The 22,303-nt window shown below is 42.4% G+C and overlaps 1 protein-coding gene across 6 annotated transcripts in view; it reads left to right on the forward strand.

Moving 5' to 3' along the window:
• Nucleotides 1-22,303, forward strand: part of LOC109907597 (protein argonaute-4) — a 31,656-nt gene that overhangs the window by 4,744 nt on the left and 4,609 nt on the right. For 2 of the 6 annotated variants that reach the window (XM_020505654.2, XM_020505656.2), the window contains exons 4-15: nt 1,616-1,794; nt 8,462-8,598; nt 8,689-8,841; nt 9,899-9,986; nt 10,258-10,405; nt 10,776-10,895; nt 13,388-13,549; nt 17,808-17,956; nt 18,250-18,434; nt 18,740-18,899; nt 19,249-19,564; nt 22,149-22,283. In XM_020505654.2, coding sequence (XP_020361243.1) covers nt 1,616-1,794; nt 8,462-8,598; nt 8,689-8,841; nt 9,899-9,986; nt 10,258-10,405; nt 10,776-10,895; nt 13,388-13,549; nt 17,808-17,956; nt 18,250-18,434; nt 18,740-18,899; nt 19,249-19,564; nt 22,149-22,283 — 1,932 coding nt within the window. The remainder of the gene's footprint in view (nt 1-1,615; nt 1,795-8,461; nt 8,599-8,688; nt 8,842-9,898; nt 9,987-10,257; nt 10,406-10,775; nt 10,896-13,387; nt 13,550-17,807; nt 17,957-18,249; nt 18,435-18,739; nt 18,900-19,248; nt 19,565-22,148; nt 22,284-22,303) is intronic. The other 4 variants (XM_020505658.2, XM_020505659.2, XM_020505657.2 and 1 more) reach the window with 3 other exon arrangements.

Raw genomic sequence — 22,303 nt, forward strand, 5'->3', positions numbered from 1 at the left:
ACAACCATACCCCATTCAAAGGCACTAAAATCTTTTGTCATGCCCATTCACCCTCTGAATGGCACACGTACAATGTGTTCGTAAAGTATTCAGACCCCTTCACTTTTAAGCACAGTTGTAGAAATACTTAAAGAATGATCAATGGAAACAGCTCAATTTTGAGTCTCATAGCAAATGGTCTGAATGATGTAAAAATGTTTTTGTTGAATAAAAAAAAGAAGCTGTTTTGACATTGTCATTTTGGGACATTGTGTGTAGATTGAAGAAAAACAATTATTGTATCTATTCTATAATAAGGCCGTAACGTAACAAAATGCAAAAGAAGACAAGGGGTCTGAATAATTTCCGAATGCACTGTAAGGTTTTGACAGTGCATATCAGAGCAAAAACAAGCCATGATGTCAAAGGATTTGTCTTTAGACCTCTGAGACAGGGTTGTGTCGAGGTACAGATCTGGGGAAGGGTACCAAAACATGTCTGCAGCATTGAATGTCCCCAAGAACACAGTGGCCTCCATCATTCTTAAATGGAAGATGTTTAGAACCACCAAGATTCTTCCTAGAGCTGGCCACCCAGCCAAACTGAGCAATCGGGAGAAGGGCCTTGGTCAGGGAGGTGACCAAGAACTCGATGGTCACTCTGACAGCGCTGAAGAGTTCCTCTGTGTAGATGGTAAAACCTTCCCGGAAGTACAACCATCTCTGCATCACTCCACCAATCAGGTATTTATGGTAGAGTGGCCAGACTGAAGCCACTCCTCAGCAAAAGGCACATGACAGCCCACTTGGAGTTTGCCAAAAGGCGCCTAAAGACTCTCAGACCATGAGAAACAAGATCTTCTGGTCTGAATAAACCTAGATTGAGCTTTTTGGCCTGAATGCCAAGTGTCACGTCTGGGGGACACCTGGTGGTGGTATCATGCTGTGGGGATGTTTTTCAGCGACTGGGAGACTAGTCAGGATCAAGGGAAAGATGAACGGAGCAAAGTAATGAGAACCTGCTCAGGACCTCAGATTGGGGCGGAGGTTCACCTTCCAACAGGACAGCGGAGGCTAAGCACATGTTAAGACAAGACTGGAGTGGCTTCGGCACAAGTATCAATGTCGTGGAGTGGCCCAGCCAGAGCCCGAAGTTGAACCTGCTCAAATATCTCTGGAGACCTGAAAATAGCTATGCAGCGATAATCTCCATCCAACCTGACAGCTTTAGAGGATCTGCAAACATTTGTTTGCTTTGTCATTATGAGGTTTTGTGTAGATTAGGAAATAAGAAAATGTAATCCCATTTTGGAATAAGGCGTTAACGTAACAATGTGGGGAAAGTCAAGGGGTCTGAATACTTTCTGAATGCACTGTAAATATACAATTCATAGGTAATTTCCCGCAAGGCTTAAAAATCCTTTAACCTGTCTCTTCAGCTACACTGATTTTGAAGTGACATCAATAAGGGATCATAGCTTTCACCTGGATGCACCTGGTCAGTCTGTTATGGAAAGAGCAAGTGTTCATCATGTTTTGTACACTCAGTGTGGTTTGAAGCGTATTATATATGTGTTTATTTGTGGCTTTCCTTGCTTTTCAACCATTTCCTAACACCCTGCCCTCTCCCTGTCTAGGTGGATCTGGAAGTAACTCTGCCAGGGGAGGGTAAGGACCAGACGTTCAAGGTGTCTCTGCAGTGGGTGTCAGTGGTGAGCCTGCAGATGCTCCTGGAGGCCCTGTCAGGCCACAACGAGGTCCCCGAGGACTCTGTTCAGGCCCTGGATGTCATCACCCGACACCTGCCTTCCATGAGGTAAACATGGCTTACGCTATACATTTGCCAAGCTACAGAGTCAAAATTGGCTATAATGTGAGAAAAGAAATATGAATACAATAATGTGTTTTGTCTTTAATTTAAGGTTAGTCATTAGTAGGGCTGTTGCGGTGGCCGTGTTACTGGCAGTCATGGCTGCAGTAAAATTCAACGTGATTGTTGAGTCACGCTATTCTCCTCTTATGCACTCTGGACATGCGTTGGTAGTACCCAATTCGCTAACGATCATCAGGTCGCTAATGGCCTGGTACTCCTTGTCCCTCTGACCACTGACATCAATGCAAATGAAATTGAAAATAACATCAACCACATCAAACAGTATTGTGTTTATACACAAGCTCTAATATGTGTACGTACGGGTGTTTTAAATTAATCACCACCTTAGAAAACACTGCCCATATATATATATATATATATATATATATATATATATATATATATATATATATATATATATATATATATATATATATATATACTCAGCATTAAAATAAACGTCCTCTCACTGTCAACTGTGTTTATTTTCAGCAAACTTAACATGTGTAAATATTTGTATGAACATAACAAGATTCAACAACTGAGACATAAACTGAACTAGTTCCACAGACGTGACTAATTGAAATGGAATGTGTCCCTGAACAAAGGGTGGTCAAAATCAAAATTAACAGTCAGTATCTGGTGTGGACACCAGCTGCATTAAGTACTGCAGCATCTCCTCCTCATGGACTGCACCAGATTTGCCTGTTCTTGCTGTGAGATGTTACCCCACTCTTCCACCAAGGCACGTGCAAGTTCCCAGACATTTCGGGGGGGGAATGGCCCTAGCCCTCACCCTCCGATCCAACAGGTCCCAGACGTGCTCAATGGGATTGAGATCCGAGCTCTTCTCTGGCCATGGCACCGAACGAGCAGTACGGTTGGTGGCATTGTCATGCTGGAGGGTCATGTCAGAATGAGCCTGCAGGAAAGGTACCACATGAGGGAGGAGGATGTCTTCCCTGTAACACACAGTGTTGAGATTGCCTACAATGACAACAAGCTCAGTCCGACGATGCTGTGACACACCACCCCAGACCATTACAGACCCTCCACATCGATCCCGTTCCAGAGTACAGGCCTCGGTGTAACGGTCATTCCTTTGACGATAAACGTGAATCTGACCATCGCCCCATGTGAGACAAAACACTGTCTCGTCAATGAAGAGCACATTTTGACAGTCCTGTCTGGTCCAGCGACTGTGGGTTTGTGCCCATAGGCGATGTTGTTGCCAGTGATGTCTGGTGAGGACCTGCCTTACAACTAGAGGTCGACCGATTATGATTTTTCAACGCCGATACCGATTATTGGAGGACCAAAAAAAGCAGCTACTGATTAATCAGCCTTTTTTTTTTTTGAATTTTCTTTTGAATTGTTTCTTGTAAAAATGATAATTACAACAATACTGAATGAACACTTATTTTAACTTAATATAATACAGCAATAAAATCAATTTAGTCTCAAATAAATAATGAAACATGTTCAATTTGGTTTAAATAATGCAAATACAAAGTGTTGGAGAAGAAAGTAAAAGTGCAATATGTGCCATGTATAAAAGCTAACGTTTAAGTTCCTTGCTCAGAACACATGAAAGCTGGTGGTTCCTTTTAACATGAGCCTTCAATATTCCCAGCCAAGAAGTTTTAGGTTGTAGTTATTATAGGACTATTTCTCTCTATACCATTTGTATTTCATATACCTTTCACTCTTGGATGTTCTAATGGGTATTTTAGTATTGCCAGCCTAATCTCGGGAGTTGATAGGCTTGAAATCATAAACAGCGCAATGCTTGAAGCACAGCGAAGAGCTGCTGGCAAACGCAGTAAAGTGCTGTTTGAATGAATGCTTACGAGCCTGCTGCTGCCTACCACCGCTCAGTCAGACTGCTCTATCAAATCATAGACTTAATTATAACATAATAACACACAGATTTACGAGCCTTCGGTCATTAATATGGTCAAATCCGGAAACTATCATTTCGAAAACCAACCGTTTTATTCTTTCAGTGAAATATGGAACCGTTCCATATTTTATTTAACTGGTGGCATCCCTAGGTTTAAATATTGCTGTTACTTTGCACAACCTTCAATGTTATGTCATAATTATGTACAATTCTGGCAAATTAATTACGCTCTTTGTTAGGAAGGAATGGTCTTCACACAGTTCGCAACGAGCCAGACGGCCCAAACTGTTGCATATACCCTGACTCTGCTTGCACAGAACGCAAGAGAAGTGACACAATTTCCCTAGTTAAAAGAAATTCATGTTAGCAGGCAATATTAACTAAATATGGTTTAAAAATATATACTTGTTTATTGATTTTAAGAAAGGCATTGATTTTCATGGTTCGGTACACATTGGTGCAACGACGGTGTTTTTTTCCCCCGAATGCGCTTGTTAAATCACCCGTTTGGAGAAGTAGGCTATGATTCAATGATAAATTAACAGGCATCGATTATATGCAACGCAGGACAAGCTAGATAAACTGGTAATATCATCAACCGTGTGTAGTTAACTAGTGATTTATATTATGATTGATTGTTTTTTATAAGATAAGTTTAATGCTAGCTAGCACCTTACCTTGGCTCATTACTGCACTCGCATAACAGGTACTCAGCCAAGTCTCCTCCTGGAGTGCAATGTATTTGGCCACAATACCCATTGTTATGAAAACAACTTGAAATTGGCCCTAATTAATCTTCCATTCCGATTAATCAGTCGATCTCTACTTACAACAGGCAGTTGTTGCCATCCTGTACCTGTCCCGCATGTGTGATGTTCAGATGTACTGATCCTGTGCAGGTGTTGTTACACGTGGTCTGCCACTGCGAGGACGATCAGCTGTCCGTCCTGTCTCCCTGTAGTGCTGTCTTAGGCGTCTCACAGTACGGACATTGCAATTTATTGCCCTGGCCACATTTGCAGTCCTCATGCCTCCTTGCAGCAAGCTTACCGTCTGTAAGCTGTTAGTGTCTTAACGACTATTCCACAGGTGCATGTTCATTAATTGATTATGGTTCATTGAACAAGCATGGGAAACCACTGTTTTAAACCCTTTACAATGAAGATCTGTGAAGTTAATTTGTAAAAATCCAAATATCTTTGAAAGACCAGGTCTTGAAAACAGGACTTTTATGTTTTTTGTGTGTATGTAAACACACACACCAATTAAAATGATTGTGCCTTTTAAACAACATACAGTGTCCCGCATATTACGCAGGGCAGGAAAACTTACAAAAATGTCTTGGGTACATAATTGGTCTAGCCTGTACGCCAAAATATATTCAGAGTTAGGTTAAAATTAGTGACTTTGTATTTTATTTTGAATAGCTTACTAATGGGGCATTTTTATATTAGCATAATTCATTGACTGACACATTCCCTTTGGCAACAGAATATCTCACCACTGTGCATTTCAATCTCCTCCCCTCTCTCCTTCATTGCTTTCTCGAGCGCGCATCGAGAGGGGCTGTCAACTGTTTAATGAAACCGGTTTCCTTCTGTAAACGGGTTACTATTCATTTTCCACAACAGATTTCACTTGGTTTCCCAATGTATGCACTGGGTAGCTGCAGGAACAGGATTGGAGAGTCCATGGCACACAGAGTTTGGGTGGAATAGAGAGAGAGTGATATAACCGGAGTAGCCTACCCTCACATGAGTTAAAAACAAACGGTGGCCTCCGTTCGAGTGCATACGGATGACATGAAATCACATATTTTATTGGTCACGTACACGTGTTTAGCAGATGTTATTGCGGGTGTTTCTAGCTCCATCAGTGCAGTAATATCTAACAAGCCATATCGAACACTTTCACATCCCACACAAACGTAAAGGAATGGAATTAAGAATGTATAAATATTTGGACGAGCAGTGTCGGAGCGGCATAGAATACAAATGATTCATATGAGACGAGTAAAGCAAAATATGTAAACATTAAAGTGCCTAGTGTTCCATTTATTAAAGTGGCCAGTGATTTCTAGTCTGTGTATAGGGCAGTAGCCTCTTATGTGATAGTGATGGCTATTTAAAAGTGTGATGGCCTTGCGATAGAAGCTGTTTTTTAGTCTCTCGGTCCCAGCTTTGATGCACCTCTACTGGCCTCACTTTCTGGATGATAGTGGGGTGAACAGGCAGTGGCTTGGGTGGTTGTCCTTGATGCTCTTTTTGGCCTTCCTGTGACATCTGGTGCCGTAGGTGTCCTGGAGGGCAGGTAGTTTGCCCCCGTTGATGCGTTGGGCAAGCTTTTTTGGTACTTTCTCAAGTCATCAATAGCCTATCATTGCATCATGCTGCCCATATCTTCTGATTTCTAAGTCATTCTATCATTCATAATTAAAGTTGGCAAATAACTCTAAATCTAGTGTATAGGACCTGTTTCAAATGATCACTTTTATGCTCAACATAGCCACTTGATATGCACACTCGCTCCGGAATGGTTAAAAGCGTTCCTTCCTATATTATTCAGTTCAGTTATATTCTTATAAAATCACAAGATAATGGCACGGGACTTAAGCATATCTTGTCTGCTAAATTAACAAGCCTACAGCCAAAGAAGGCATGGTGCATAGCCAGATAGCAACTCCTTCTGTTCATCTGAAATACATTTTTCTTCAAATCATGTTTCTTTTGACCTGCCTAAAATATACAGAACAAAAATATAAACGCAACATGCGATGTGTTTGTCCAATGTTTCATAAGCTGAAATAAGATCCCAGAAATGTTCTAGTCACATACAAAGGTTATTTCTCTAAGATGTTGTGCACATTTGTTTACATCCCTGTTTGTGAGCATTTCTCCTTTGCCAAGATACTCTGTCCAACTGACAGGTGTGGCATATCAAGAAGCTGATTAAGCAGCAGGATCATTACACAGGTTCACCTTGTGCTGGGGGAAAATAAAAGGCCCCTTTAAAATGTGCAGTTATGCCACACTACACAATGTCACAGATGTTTTGAGGGATTCTGCAATTGGCATACTGACTGTAGGAATGTCCACCAGTACTGTTGCAAGACACTTTAGTGTTCATTTCTCTCCCATAAGCAGTCTCCAATGTTGTTTTAGAGAATTTGGCATTTCATCAACCGGCCTCATAACAGCAGACCACTTGTAACCACGCCAGTCCAGGACCTCTACATCCGGCTTCTTCACCAGCTGTGTCGTCTGAGACCAGCCACCCGGACAGCTGATGAAACTGTGGGTTTGCACAACTGATGAATTTCTGCACAAATGGTCAGAAACCGTCTCAGGGAAACTCATCTGCAAGCTTGTAGTCCTCACCAGGGTCTTGACTGTAGTTCAGCCTTGTAACCGTCTTTAGTGGGCAAATGCTCCCCTTCAATGTCCACTGGCACGCGGGGGAAGTGTGCTTTTCACAGATGAATACCGGTTTCAACTGTACCGGGCAGATGACATCGTGTGGGTGAGCAGTTTGCTCATGTCAACATTGTGATCAGTGCCCCATGGTGGCGGTGGGGTTATGGTATGGGCAGGCATAAGCCACGGACAACAAACAGAATTTGAATTTCATCAATGGCAATTTGAATGCACAGAGATACCGTGACCAGATCCTGAGGCCCATGGTCGTGCCATTCATCCGCCGCCATCACTTCATGTTCCAGCATGATAATGCACGGCCCCATGTCGCAAGGATATTTACAGAATTCCTGGAAGCTGAAAATGTCCCCGTTCTTCCATGGCCTGCATACTCACCAGACATGTCACCCATTGAGCATGTGCGGGATGCTCTGGATCGGCGTGCTCAACCGCATGTTCCCGCTGATATCTAGCAACTTCACACAACCATTGAAGAGGAGTGGAACAACCATGCCACAGGGCCACAATCAACAGCCTGATCAACTATGCGAAGGAGATGTCACATTGCATGAGGCAAATGGAGGTCTCATCAGATATGGAATGCTTTTCTGATCCACGCCTACAGATTCATATCTGTATGCCCAGTCATGTGAAATCCATAGATTAGGGCCTAATTAATGTATTTCAACTGACTGTACTGCGTTACAGTTCATATAACGAAAATCAATCTTAAATTGTTGCATGCTGCATTTATATTTTTGTTCAGTGTAAATAAAGGATTGTGATTGTGTGTTGTAATTGATTTATTCAACTTAAAAAAAAAAAAATGTAGATGTTCCAAAGGCGGCGCCTCAGCGGCTTGTAGGCTTGGAGATGTTAAACATGTCTGTTAATTAACGGGTCAATTATGGTGAGATCGACAGTCTTTTGCATGACCGGTTGACAAAATGTCATGACCCCCATGGCTTTTATAACATGGCCCCATAACATCTCTTTTATCATACTATCAGTTGTTGTTCATGGCATTGTTACTGCTTGGTATCCTATATCAAATGGCTTTGCCTATATAGACAGTGAATAACTCTATGGCCTGTTACCATACAAAATGACCAAACGAGTAACTCTGCCTATTGAGTTATTCCATAAGAACAAAAGTGAGACCTTATTTTGGAGATGTATTTTTTTTTTCCCCCAGAGGGAACTTACTTTGTGTCATAAAGATCTCTCACAGAATAAGCTTGTCCGGCATTTATTTATTTAGTTCCTAACGGACTGTCCATGTGGCTGTTTCCAGGTACACCCCAGTGGGGCGCTCCTTCTTCTCCCCTCCGGAGGGCTACTACCACCCCCTGGGCGGAGGGAGGGAGGTGTGGTTCGGCTTCCATCAGTCGGTCCGTCCTGCCATGTGGAACATGATGCTCAACATCGATGGTAAGAGCAGTAGTCAATACATTGACTCAAAAAAAATCCCGGGCTGTGTGCTATAACATAGATTGATGGTTTCACCCCCCCCCCCCACAGTCTCCGCCACTGCTTTCTACCGTGCCCAGCCCGTGATTGAGTTCATGTGCGAGGTGCTCGACATCCAGAACATCAACGAGCAGACCAAGCCACTCACCGACTCCCAACGCGTCAAGTTCACCAAGGAGATCCGAGGTGGGTGGGGACCTGCAGGTCAGACCAATGTTTTTACCGTGTTTCTACACACCAAGTCTGCATCTGAAATGGCACCCTATAGACGTGTTAGCTGACAACGTCACGAAAACTATGCGCACGCTTCAATGGGGCAGAAGGCTCTGTTGTTGTGATTCTGGATGGCCAGATGGCTAGCAACAATGACAAGAAGCTGCCATGTGGGGTATCGTAGGTGTCTTGTTTCAGCTAGTTTTATATTTCTCTTGATACAATGTCTTGTTTTGACTGATGTCACGTCTATGCAAATATAGCAAAAATTCGCTGGCTATTCAACAACTGTAACGATGTATTTGAGACAAGTGCTCATTGTGCAAATGTAAGTTTGTTTTCAATAAATATTGGGAGACTAAATCTAGTTTGCATGTTGTCAACAGTCAAAGCCAACCCCGTCTGTTTTGCCCCATAGTTGTGCACGCATCGGTTTTGTTGCTAAGCAACCAAGCAGTCTATTCACTATATAATGCACTACTTATGGGTCCTGGTCAAAAGTAGTGCACTACATAGCGAAGGGTGACATTTCGGAGGTGAACCACACCTTTATTAGACAGCATCCACCCACCCAGACAATTGTAGTGTACCTCAGGGTCGTGTGTCAAGTCCATTTCAATTCAGGAAGCTTAAGAATTGTGAAGAATCTTTACTGAAAATAAATGACCCTTTTTATAACTATTTTTATAACTTTCAATGGATATGAATTGAGATGGATTTGACACCCATCTGTGATGTACACCCATAATTTGCACTGTAGGCTGAATCCTAACGTAAGATATGCGTGCTTGACTCTAACTTACTGTAACTTTTGTTGTACCATGCATTGCTGTGAATGGGTTTGAGTTATGCACAGCAATAGTAAGTTCGAGTTAGGCCATTTTGACAGTCCGATGGAGTGACTCGCCAACTGTCTACATTTTCAATGTCAATGATGCTTAAATGTCTCTTTTCAAACTCCACTCGTTATATCTCCCCCGTCTTCGTCTGTGGCCGTATTTTGATGTGCTCTTCTGGGTGTTTCTATGCGTATGTTTTTCGCTCCCAGGTCTGAAAGTTGAGGTCACCCACTGTGGTCAGATGAAGAGGAAGTATCGCGTGTGCAATGTCACTCGCCGCCCCGCCAGCCACCAAACGTAAGTTCTGCACTCGTCGCTACACATTCCAGTTAGCGGCTTTCACATGTCCCTGCGGCCCTAGCTGTCCTACGTGACTTCTCTTCTGATTTCATTATTATTATCATTTAAAAAAAAAATTATATCAGCCCATGCTAAAATATAAACCGTCTATCTCTTGACACAGAAAACCCATGACAGATGCATTGCTCTTTCCTTTTTATTTTTCTGTTTTGGTTTATTAATACGATCTGTTGGTATGTATTTATGTCCTTGTCTGCCTGTTGCTCAGGTTCCCCTTACAGCTGGAGAATGGCCAGGCCATGGAGTGTACCGTGGCTCAGTACTTCAAGCAGAAGTACAGCCTACAGCTGAAATACCCCCACCTGCCCTGCCTACAAGTGGGGCAGGAACAGAAGCACACCTACCTACCCCTGGAGGTAAGAGAGTGGCTCTAAAAGACACACACACACACACTCTACAAATTAACTCCTACTGTATGTATAGAGGGCACTCAAGATATCGCTGGAAGTTTCTTTCACGGTGGTCTTCCAAGCATTTGTGGCTTTGACGAAATTGCCTGAAGGCATCACTGATGCACTCTGTGCACCTATGCATTGTTGAAAAAAGAAAAGGAAGGGTTTGGGACGTAGGCATGGTCAGACTTTAGTTTCCAGTTTACTGCAGTTCATTAGGCACCAAATGGAGGGAAACGAGAGTACCTGTCCCATAAGAAACAATCCTTTCATGTTTCTCCATTACTTGAATACGCCGTTATTCAGTAACTAACTATTCTCTGTCCGCATACAGGTTTGTAACATTGTGGCCGGGCAGCGCTGCATCAAGAAGCTGACAGACAACCAGACCTCCACCATGATCAAAGCTACAGCACGTTCTGCACCCGACAGGCAGGAAGAGATCAGCCGACTGGTGAGTCATTACTACTCCCTCAGTGGCGCAAGTGTGAACTGCAACACAGGAAGTTGAGAGCCATAGTCTGAGGCAGCCGTGAGGTTTTTTTGCAAGGAAAATACCCTGTTGGGTCTTTTGAGTGTTTTTCCATGTCAGTGTTACTGTTTTCTAAAGTTGTGTGGTTGTCCAGAAATGGTCCCCAGTCTTGAAACGCCAACCTTGGTACACATATCTCTTGCCTGGAGTCTCTGGTTTCTCTACTCTGAATATTACATTTCCCCCCAAATCATCGAGGCTGGGTTAGTGTAAAGTAAATGTTTGTGTAAAAAGGGCTTTATGAATTGATTGAGCCATTACTGGTATTTGTGACAGTCGATTTGATTGATGATGATTGATTCACAACTAAAAATGTGACCCACCATCTTGATTCGGTCCTTTTGTAGCAACTTTTTGAATAATTTTTTACATTGGATAAAAGTAGAGACTCTTGAGCTAGAAAATGGTAATCAACTGCAGTTGATAAACTTGTAACCCCAAAATGTCCTGTGAATGTTTTGGTAAACCTACTGGAGAGCTCTTCTTTGTCTACACCCATTCAGCATCGTTCACACCCTCTTAAGCCTTAGCCCCGCCCATCTCTTCCAGGATTCACGTGTTAGGCCATGTGCTAAACAGAGTAAGTTAGTGTAGTAAACAACCAAAGATAAAGACTTAAAGGGGTGAAATTAGTAGTAGAAATACACGATCTAGTCCTTGGCCTACATCCTAATCGGTCTTTGGTGCAGGTCATGTTAACATTACCGTCTCTGGTAAACACACTATATCAAATAAAGTCGAAATAGATTTGTCACATGCACAGGATACAGAAGGTGTAAAAGGTACAGTGAAATCGTTACCTGTGTAGTGGCGTCTTTTGTTTAGACCAGGGGTTCTTAAACTTGTTCAGCCTGGGACCCAAATTCGAAATTCTGTGTTTTTCCTGGGACCCAAGCATATGAAAACAACATGCAACTACACATAAATATCCCTACATGTAATTGCCCTTATGCCTAAAACAAATGCAACAGACAAACAAATAACAATGAAATAAATAGCAATTCATGTTTTATCTGTCTAGGTTGAAACGGTTGCGGCTCAGTTTTTGATAGTGCAACCCTAAGTAACAGTACAGGTAACAAATTACTGTAGAAAGTATTGTTAAAAAAAGTCTAGGTTGGAACTGTTGCTGTTAAAATACAATAAATGTTTTATTTTGAACTGGAATAAACTGATTGATCACATCACACAGAGAAAACACACCATTCTAATGAGAGGTGTGTGTGGCTGGTTGAAGTTTTCAACAAGTATGTTTATTCTGGGCTAAATTCTGGACAGTGCAACCCTGAGGTAATCCTCTGCATTGAGCGTTTCTGTACTTGTTTTATTTTTTTAATTTTTTTAAGTACACCAGAGTTGAGGACCAGAACATCTACTGCTTTCTCAGTCAGGCAGGGAACTGCTTCCTGCTGTAGATGAGCAACCCAACTACTGTAGATGCTTTTTGCCTCCAAAAAGCATCTTGCTTCAATCAGTTGATTCCAGAATAAAAATGATTAGTTCCAACCTAGACTTGTTTTCAACAGGAAGTAGGCCAGAGTTTTTCCATCTTCAGCTGTACAGTTACTTAGGGTTTTACTTCGCCAAAACAAGTTAGTTAGCTACTGTACTAACGTTAGCTAGCTTTTAGCTGTGTTCAAGGGGATTGTTTTGAAAGAGAAACTCACATCTACTACTACTACTACTGAGCGATACTACTCCCTTAATTCTGCTTATCATTTTTCCCCCCACTGTCGAAGCGTTGTGCACTGTTCTGAAAGAACTCCCTGGGTTTACTGTCATGCTGTGGATGTTTGGTCAGGACGTGTTGTTTTGAGACTCGTTACTAAGCACTTCCACGCACAAAACACATTGTGTGCGCTCTATTGATTAGCACCTGTTAAAATCAGGGCAGCAATGTTAAGAGCAGTAGCAACACTTTTTTTTTTTTTTTTTTGCAGTTCATGATTTCTTAAATGCCGCGGTAGAAAGGATTTATCTACACATAATGAGCAGCTCCTGTTATAGACGGATGCATGCTAATGGTAGACCAATCCGAACGAATCTCTCGGCCCATCCGTTCTATCAGCCAATCATGGCTAGTGGGAAGGTTCTTGTCTTTTTCCAGGGCTAAACAAACTAGACTTGTCTTTTTTTTTAAACATGTTTTGTTCGTATTTACAGATGGTACAAGTTTGTTATTAAGGCACATGAAAGTTCACATTGTCCAGAAGGAATTCTTGCCCCAAAAAATTTGAGCTTTTTTGTTTGTTGTTCAAATGAGTTTCCTGTGACGTGCGACATACGCCTAGCTTCCTGGAACGGGTCGCAAATGTTCTAGACACTAGCAGGAAATCCATGTGGTCTCTGCTTGCCTCTAACCCCTTTTCCTCCTTTTCACACCAACCTCTCTCTCTCTCTTTTGTCCCACCCAGGTCAAAAGCAACAGCATGGTGGGTGGTCCCGACCCTTACCTGAAGGAGTTCGGAATCGTGGTGCACAACGACATGACCGAGGTGACGGGCCGAGTCCTCCCAGCACCCATGCTGCAGTATGGGGGACGGATTAGTACCGACACTGGGCGGGACTGTGGCAGGGTGAGTACTAGGGCACTGGGCTGGGCCAATCACGGGAGAGAGTGGCTGTTGGTGTTCGTGTGTGTGAATGAAAAGGGTGAGTGGATTAACCAAGGGATGAGACTTCATGCCACACAACACATTTCAATTAAATAACTCTTACCAAAAAAACAGGCTTCTAGCAAACAGTTGTGGCAAACATTTGGCAAATTTGCCTCAAATGTGCTCCAAGCTCCTATTTTCACATGCAAATTAGTTTCTTGGCAAACTGTTGCGGAAACGTGTGAAATTCTGGTAAATTTGTGGCGAACATTCTACTGTTTGCTGCATATTTTTGCTGAAAATGCTGTCTGAATATGTAAATTAGATCAGGTTTTTGGTTACTGTGTGTTAACATGGTTTATGTAGATCAATCACATAGGCCTAACTTTAAATGAACTTGCTTCACACAGAGAACTAAACTAAACATACTAAATATACATGTATTCAATGTCTTAACAGATTAGAAAAATACAATACAATTTTAAAATCATGCTAATGAAGAAAAGAGCAAAGTCTGGAGATTTCCCAAATGGTTTATTTAATATATTTATGTATCTACAATATTTACATGAGGCAGCAGGGTAGCCTAGTGGTTAGAGCGTTGGACTAGTAACCGGAAGGTTGCAAGTTCAAACCCCCGAGCTGACAAGGTACAAATATGTCGTTCTGCTCTTGAACAGGCAGTTAACCCACTGTTCCTAGGCCGTCATTGAAAATAAGAATTTGTTCTTAACTGACTTGCCTAGTTAAATAAAGGTAAAATAAAATACAAAATAAAATGAGAGATGTGAACACTATGGGGATGTTGACCTTAGGATGTTTAACTACAGAATTTACACGAGCCAAGTGATAACTGAGAAATAGATTTCAACCAATTGAATTTTCAATGATAATTAAAGTAATTTTAATAATTAAAACCACAAACTAAATCAAACCATGTTCAGAATTCTCACAGCAAGAACTGGCAAGTCTGGTGCAGTCCATGAGGGGGAGATACCAGATACTGACAGACACCAGATACTGACTGTTACTTTTGATTTTGAACCCCCCTTTGTTCAAGGACACATTATTCAATTTCTGTTATTCCATATCTGTTAGTCACATTTCTGTGGAACTTGTTCAGTTTATGTCTCAGTTGTTGAATCTTATGTTCATACAAATATTTCCACGAGAAGTTTGCTGAAAATAAATGCAGTTGACAGTGAGAGGACGTTTCTTTTTTGCTGAGTTTATGTAGACTATATACACGGTCTCTACATAAGTTCCGTACAGTCTTTATATAATCTAATTGTGTTCGGTTTGTGTAGACGTCTTCCACAGACATCGTTATAGGTCCAATGTGGACTGTAAAAACCATGTTGCATATGGATACTTGATCTGAACTTGGCTTGGAATTGCACGTTAGAAAAACATTTGGTCACAGAAATAGCTATAATAGAGATGTACTAACAGTTTTGGCACAGTGTTGCTGGGTTATACGCCTTTTATTGGGCCCATTTTACAGTCTCTTCTTGAGTGGTTTGGCCTGCTGGGTAGTGGAGTTTTATCATCCTCTGAAATGTGGACTGATTGCTTTTGTCGTCGCAGTTAGTTATTAATTTGTTTGACTGGCACGTCTTTCAGACCTTTTCAACTGTCATGGTTATATTGTTGTAGCCGTAATAGGTTTGTGATGGGAAAAGCGACTCTCCTTGTGTTTGTCACTCCATCACTGTGTTATCATGCTGGTGTTTATAAAATGTTGCTGTAATTACAGTGGAGAGCTTTGCTAATCATCGCTTAATTATTCACTGATAACCTTTCTCTAGCATCACTTGCTGTTCATTTGATGTGATGTGCACGACTGTGTTAGTATTCAGTGTAATCACAATCTAATGTATATGTGATTCCATGCTGGTTCAGCACCCCAGTATTCAGGGATTTTTCTTTCTTGAATTGCACATTTAGTACATGTATAGCTTGCTGGAGAACACAATATGGTTGCCCAATTGTTACAAGAGAGGTTAGCTAACTTGACACAGTGCAAAATGTAAGTAGACGCTTTGGGCTCTGAACACTGAAGGTACTTCTATTCATAGCTAGAATGATCTGATAATATCTGGGCCTGTATCCACAAAGCATCTCGGATTAGGAGTGCTGATCTAGGATCTGTTCATACAATCTTATTATTCATTATGAACTGAAATGAAAAACTGGTCCTAGATTAGCAGTGGCACTCATACGCTTTGTGGATACAGATCCTGATATACAGTACCAGTCAAAAGTTTGGAAACCTACCAAGGTTTTTCTTTTATCTGTACTACATTGTAATGTAAAATAATAGTGAATACATCAACTCTAACACACATGGAATCATGTTTTAAACAAATCAATCTATTTTATATTTGTTTCTTCAAAGTAGCCACCTTTTGCCTTTGACAGCTTTTCACACCTGTGGCATTCTCTCAACCAGCTTTATGAGGTAGTCATCTGGAATGCATTTCAATTAACATGTGTGCCCTGTTAATTTGTGGAATTTCTTTCCTTAATGCGTTTGAGCCAATCAGGTTTGTTGTGACAAGGTAGGGGGGTATACAGAAGATAGCACTATTTGGTAAAAGACCAAGTCCATTATATGGCAAGAACAGTTCAAATAAGCAAAGGGGAACAACAGTCCATCATTTTAAGACATGAAGGTCCGTCAATACGGAACATTTCAAGAACTCTTCTTCAAGTGCAGTCTGCTGAAGAGGGTAAGTTCATTTGTTACCAGCCCAAATAAATGCTTCACCGAGTTCAAGTAACAGACATATCTCAACATCAACTGTTCAGAGGAGACTGTGTGAATCAGGTCTTCATGGTCAAATTGCTGCAAAGAAACCACTACTTGCTTGGGCCAAGAAACACGAGCAATGGACATTAGACCGGTGGAAATCTGTCCTTTTCGTCTGCGTCCTAATTTTAGATTTTTGGTTCCAAACGCCATGTTTTTGTGAGACACAGAGTAGATGAGCAGATGAACTCTGCATGTGGTTCCCACTGGGACTGTCAACGGGACAATGAACCAACACACCTTCAGGCTGTGTGAGGGCTATTTGACCAAGAAGGAGAGCGATCGAGTGCTACATCAGATGACCTGGCCTTCACTTTCACCCGACATCAACCCAATTGAGATGGTTTAGGATGAATTGGACCGCAGAGTGAAGGAAAAGCAGCCAACAAAGTGCTCAGCATGTGGCTACTCCTTCAAGACTGTTGGAAAAGCATTCCTTATGAAGCTAGTTGAGAGAATGCCAAGAGTGTGCATAGCTGTCAAGGAAATGAGTGGCTACAAATTTAAAATATATTTTAATTTAACACTTTTGGTTACTACATGATTCCATGTGTTATTTCATAGTTTTGATGTCTTCACTATAATTCTACAAAGTAGAAAATAGTAAAAATTATGAAACCCTTGAATGAGTAGGTGTCAACTTTTGACCTGTACCCTATGTTCTTTTATTATAAACTGGGTGGTTCAGGCCCTGAGTGCTGATTGGCTGACAGCCGTGGTATACCATGGGTATGACAACGTATTTTTACAGTTGTAATTACTTTGGTAACCAGTTTATGATAGCAATAAGGCACCTCTGGGGTTTGTGGTGTATATGGCCAATCTACCACGGCTAAGGGCTGTATCCAGGCTCTCCGCGATGTACCGTGCATAAGAACAGCCCTTAGCCGTGGTATATTGGCTATACCTCCCCCCCCCCCCCCCCCCCCCCCTGTGCCTTATTCCTTAAGTTGTGATAGGTGCCACGTGTTATTCATTTAAGTGTGAATCAGCAAAATATGTTTAACTAGAAGGGTGGAAGCCTGCATTGTCAAGTATTTGCTCACCTGTAGATTGGACAATTCTGAGCATATCTTGTATTGTACAATCGTAAATATGAAAGTCATGTCTATTCTATACATGAATGTTCTGCCCTGTTGAATAAGCTTCTGGTGCTGTCTAGCCCGTGGAGGTTTTACCTGTAAGCTACTTGCTATGGGATAGTGTGTAATTTTCCTTCTGAACACAGATCTAGGGTCAGATTCTCCTACCCTCCCAATCCTAATCACCCCAATTTAGACACACATGTAAAATGATCTGTCGCTGTATCAGTGGTAAGAGTCATCTTCTACCCCAAACGTGTGTGTGTGTGTGTGTGTGGTGCGAGCTGGGGAGTTGTATCTGCTGTGTCGGCTGGTTAAACCGGGGGGTTCACTAAGAGCGTAGGGACTCTCTCCGCAGAACAAGACAGTTGCCACGCCCAACCAGGGCGTGTGGGACATGCGGGGGAAGCAGTTCTACGCCGGGATCGAGATCAAGGTGTGGGCCGTGGCCTGCTTCGCCCCACAGAAACAGTGCAGAGAGGACCTGCTCAAGTGAGTCATCTGCCCGTCAACCTTGGTAGACGCACCACTCCACCCAAAAATCCCCATAGCCCTCCTTAGTCTGTGTGGTGACCACTACTCATTTTAGGGCCAAATCCAAACTTGAGATCTGTGGGCTTATCTAAAAAATTATACACATCTCTCAATGATGTACGCAAACTAGTTGGGCAAATGTATTAAGTTAGGATTCGGACCACAAAACTTTAACTTATTGTTCAACAGTTTGAATGCACTTTTCTTTCTCTAGACTACAGTCCCTAAAGGTTTGTTCATGGGTTTTCTAGGAGCTTCACAGACCAGCTGAGAAAGATCTCGAAGGATGCCGGTATGCCCATCCAGGGCCAGCCGTGTTTCTGTAAATACGCCCAGGGAGCGGACAGCGTGGAACCCATGTTCAAACACCTCAAGCTGTCTTATGTGGGACTGCAGCTTATCGTGGTCATCCTGCCCGGCAAAACCCCTGTCTACGGTAAGAATAACTTTCATACCTCTTTTGTTTGGGAAATCAATTTAGTCTGTTTTGTCTTTTGATGCATTTCCTATGTCTTATGGTTTTGCATGACTTTGCCTAAAATATTTGATAAATATAATTGGAAGAATTGAAAATGGCGGTAGGGGAAAGAACACCCTCAAGTCACTAGTGGAAATTGAGGGAACACCAGTTCACTCCTCCTGCTTAGTATGTTAAGAGAAACCAATCTGCTAGCTACTGTTTTCACTTTGCATTTGAGATTATTAGCGCTACATTATTATTCTGTGGTCCTGGTGCCACAGCGGAGGTGAAGCGGGTAGGAGACACTCTCCTGGGCATGGCCACTCAGTGTGTTCAGGTGAAGAACGTGGTGAAGACATCCCCCCAGACCCTCTCCAACCTCTGCCTCAAGATCAACGCCAAGCTGGGAGGCATCAACAACGTCCTGGTGCCCCATCAGAGGTGACGACACACACTCACTCACTTATTAACTCAGGTTGACCCTCACTGTTGACCCTCACGGATGTTCTCACGATGGTCTTCCAAGCCTTCGTTGCTTTGACGAAATTGCCTGCAGGCAACAAAATGCAGTAAATCTGTGAATAATGCACCCACTGCTTAGTCATCAGCGAAGGCATTATACACCCACACAACATACAATTACCTCATGACATGTCAATCAAATGTGTTCTGTATTGTGTCAGACCTAAACCTCTTCTCTGAGAGCAAAGCAACACGTGACAAACTCTGTTTATTTTATTTGCCAAATCTGCCTTTTTAATTTAAAAAAATGGCAACCTCTTCTCCCCAGACCCTCTGTGTTCCAGCAACCCGTCATCTTCCTGGGGGCAGACGTCACTCACCCTCCAGCCGGCGACGGCAAGAAGCCCTCCATCGCGGCGGTGGTGGGCAGCATGGACGGCCACCCCAGCCGCTACTGTGCCACGGTGCGCGTGCAGACGTCGCGCCAGGACCTGTCCCAGGAGCAGCTGTACAGCCAGGAGGTCATCCAGGACCTGACCAACATGGTGCGCGAGCTGCTGATCCAGTTCTACAAGTCCACGCGCTTCAAGCCCACCCGCATCATCTACTACCGCGGCGGTGTGTCCGAGGGCCAAATGAAACAGGTAACTGGGAGGGTGATCCGCGTCTGGTGTGTGTCATTTCGGTCCATTAGTTTCAGTTCTCTCTCCTTGGACTGAATTGACCATTGAATTACATGATCAAAATGGCGTGTTGTATTGAGTCGGTGGCTGGTTAACCCTTTGAGTAGTTATTCTTTGTTGAAATTTCAGATGAAATAAGGCTTTAATTCGCAGCCCTTTTGCAATACCTTAAGTGGTGTAAAGGGTAGCATATGCTATCAGTACTCCAAGGGTTTAGAAGGTGCCAGTGTTTATTTTGGCACCACTTTTTTATAACCATGGGCCATTTTAGTCACCTAAATCACTGACTTCCATGTGCACAAACATACATGGCCTTGTCCTACCAACAGATTTTTTTGCATAGCATTGGCAGAAGAACGCATTACTCAGCAGCAGATTTAAAAAAATCACACCCCTTGACTGGGCCCCAGATTACATTTTTTTCAGTTGGTGGCACCAGCCAGTGATTTAGTTGCACCAGTTTTTTCCCCAGCAGCGTCACACAATGGATTATACTTTTTTTTGTTATCACCTGAAGTCATTAGATTGTCGTAGATTTCTGCGATGGTAGGCTCGTCAAGAAGTAAGTCGTTTCATCGAACACATCCAAGCAGAAATGCATGATTCAAGATCATTTGATGTGCAACCTAATCCAGTGATTGCCATGTATTGTGTTATATTTTTCTTTTGAAATAGGGCTTCTCAATTTCGTTGTGCAATAGAGATGAATTTGCCTAAATATTTGTGCACTTATGTCATAGGGGTCTTAATTCACCACAAGGAAGTGAACTCAGAACACATGAGGTAGATCGCTGACACTACATATAATACCCACGGCTATGTATTAATCTATTAAACAGTCAATTGAGTGTCCTAAAAAAAATGTTGTAGCCTGTTACCCTTTGCACTCAGTGGCAGATGTGCATTTCACGTGCTTCCCCATCAAATCTGTCTGTTTAATCTAGAGAGAACATTTACAACAATAAAAAAAATACATTCAACGAAAGGCTTTTATTTATCTCAATCCACCAATGTCGCCCTTCCGCATCTGCGGTGAAAGGTGGCAGAGCAACAGCGGTGTTTTTCAGACCAATGAGACATCCCGAAAAATCAGTCTTAGTACAAATGTCTGTAGCGCCCGACCGGTTTGTCCTTCAAAATATGACGGTGTTCGATAGTGTTTTCCGTTTTGCTCTACGACCCACACAATCGTCACGGTACTCGATTTTACTGCTTTTACAGCGTCTGTCTAGCGTTCGAACAGTTTGGGCTTCACCATTTTATGGAAAGGTGAGTCGCTCACGAGCACGTACATGTTGGTTGTTTTGGTCTAGCACAAACACAAAACTAATGGAAAAAATTTATGGAAGTAGTTTAGTGCCGAAAATAAAGGGTTCGGAACATATTCTTATTTACAATGACGGCCTACCAAAAGGCCTACTGCGGGGACGGGGCCCTGGGATTAAAATAAATAAATACAATATAAATATAGGACAAAACACACATCACGACGAGAGACAACACTACATAAAGAGAGACCTAAGACAACATAGCAAGGCAGCAACACATAACACAGCATGGTAGCAACACAACATGGTAGCAGCACAGAACATGGTACAAACATTATTGGGCACAGACAACAGCACAAAGGGCAAGAAGGTTAGAGACAACAATACATCACACAAAGCAGCCACAACTGTCAGTAAGAGTGTCAATGATTAAGTCTTTGAATGAAGAGATTGAGAACTGTCCAGTTTGAGTGTTTGTTGCAGTTCGTAGTTACAGTTCATATAAGTAAATCTGTCAATTGAAATGAATAAATTAGGGCCTAATCGATAGATGTCACGACTGGGCAGGGGCACAGCCATGGCTGGGCCTGGGAGGGCATAGGCCCCACCCACTTGGGAGCCAGGGACACCCATTTTCATCAGCTGTCTGGGTGGCTGGTCTCTGATGATCCTGCAGGTGATCCTGCAGGTAATTTAGTTTTTTTGCTCCTTTGCAACCCAGTATCTCTACTTGCATATTCATCTTCTGCACATTTATCACTCCAGTGTTGTTTAATTGCCAAATTGTAATTATTTTGCCACTATGGACAATTTATTGCCTTACCTCATTTGCACACACCGTATATATATAGACTTTTTCTATTGTGTTATTGACTGTATGTTTGTTATTCCATGTGTAACTCTGTTTGTCACATTGCTTTGCTTTATCTTGGCCAGGTCGCAGTTGTAAATGAGAACTTGTTCTCAACTATCCTACCTGGTTAAATAAAGGCTAAATAAATAAAACTGTTTGACCAGATCATGGTTTTAGCCAGCAAACAAATAGGACGTTTTTTTAAATTTGAGTGAGGTGACCATGTAATGTGACCAATCCATTTTTCTTTACTCGCACAGCCAAGTCAAAGGGTCACGAAATGTGACTAAATGGTAGACCAATTCTGATGTTAACGCCGCCGACTTGGCTTCAACCAGAGAGTCATAGCAATGCAATTTTCCATTCAATGTGAAGCTCACTTTTTTTATAAATCTCTTCCCCGTGTGTGTGTGACTGTGTGTAGGTGGCGTGGCCAGAGCTGATTGCCATCAGGAAGGCCTGTATCAGCCTAGAGGAGGACTACCGACCGGGCATCACCTACATCGTGGTTCAGAAACGCCACCACACCCGCCTCTTCTGCTCAGACAAGACCGAGAGAGTGAGCGGAGACCCGTGTAG

The sequence above is a fragment of the Oncorhynchus kisutch genome, linkage group LG17 (assembly GCF_002021735.2).
Source record: "Oncorhynchus kisutch isolate 150728-3 linkage group LG17, Okis_V2, whole genome shotgun sequence".
NCBI lineage: Eukaryota > Metazoa > Chordata > Actinopteri > Salmoniformes > Salmonidae > Oncorhynchus > Oncorhynchus kisutch.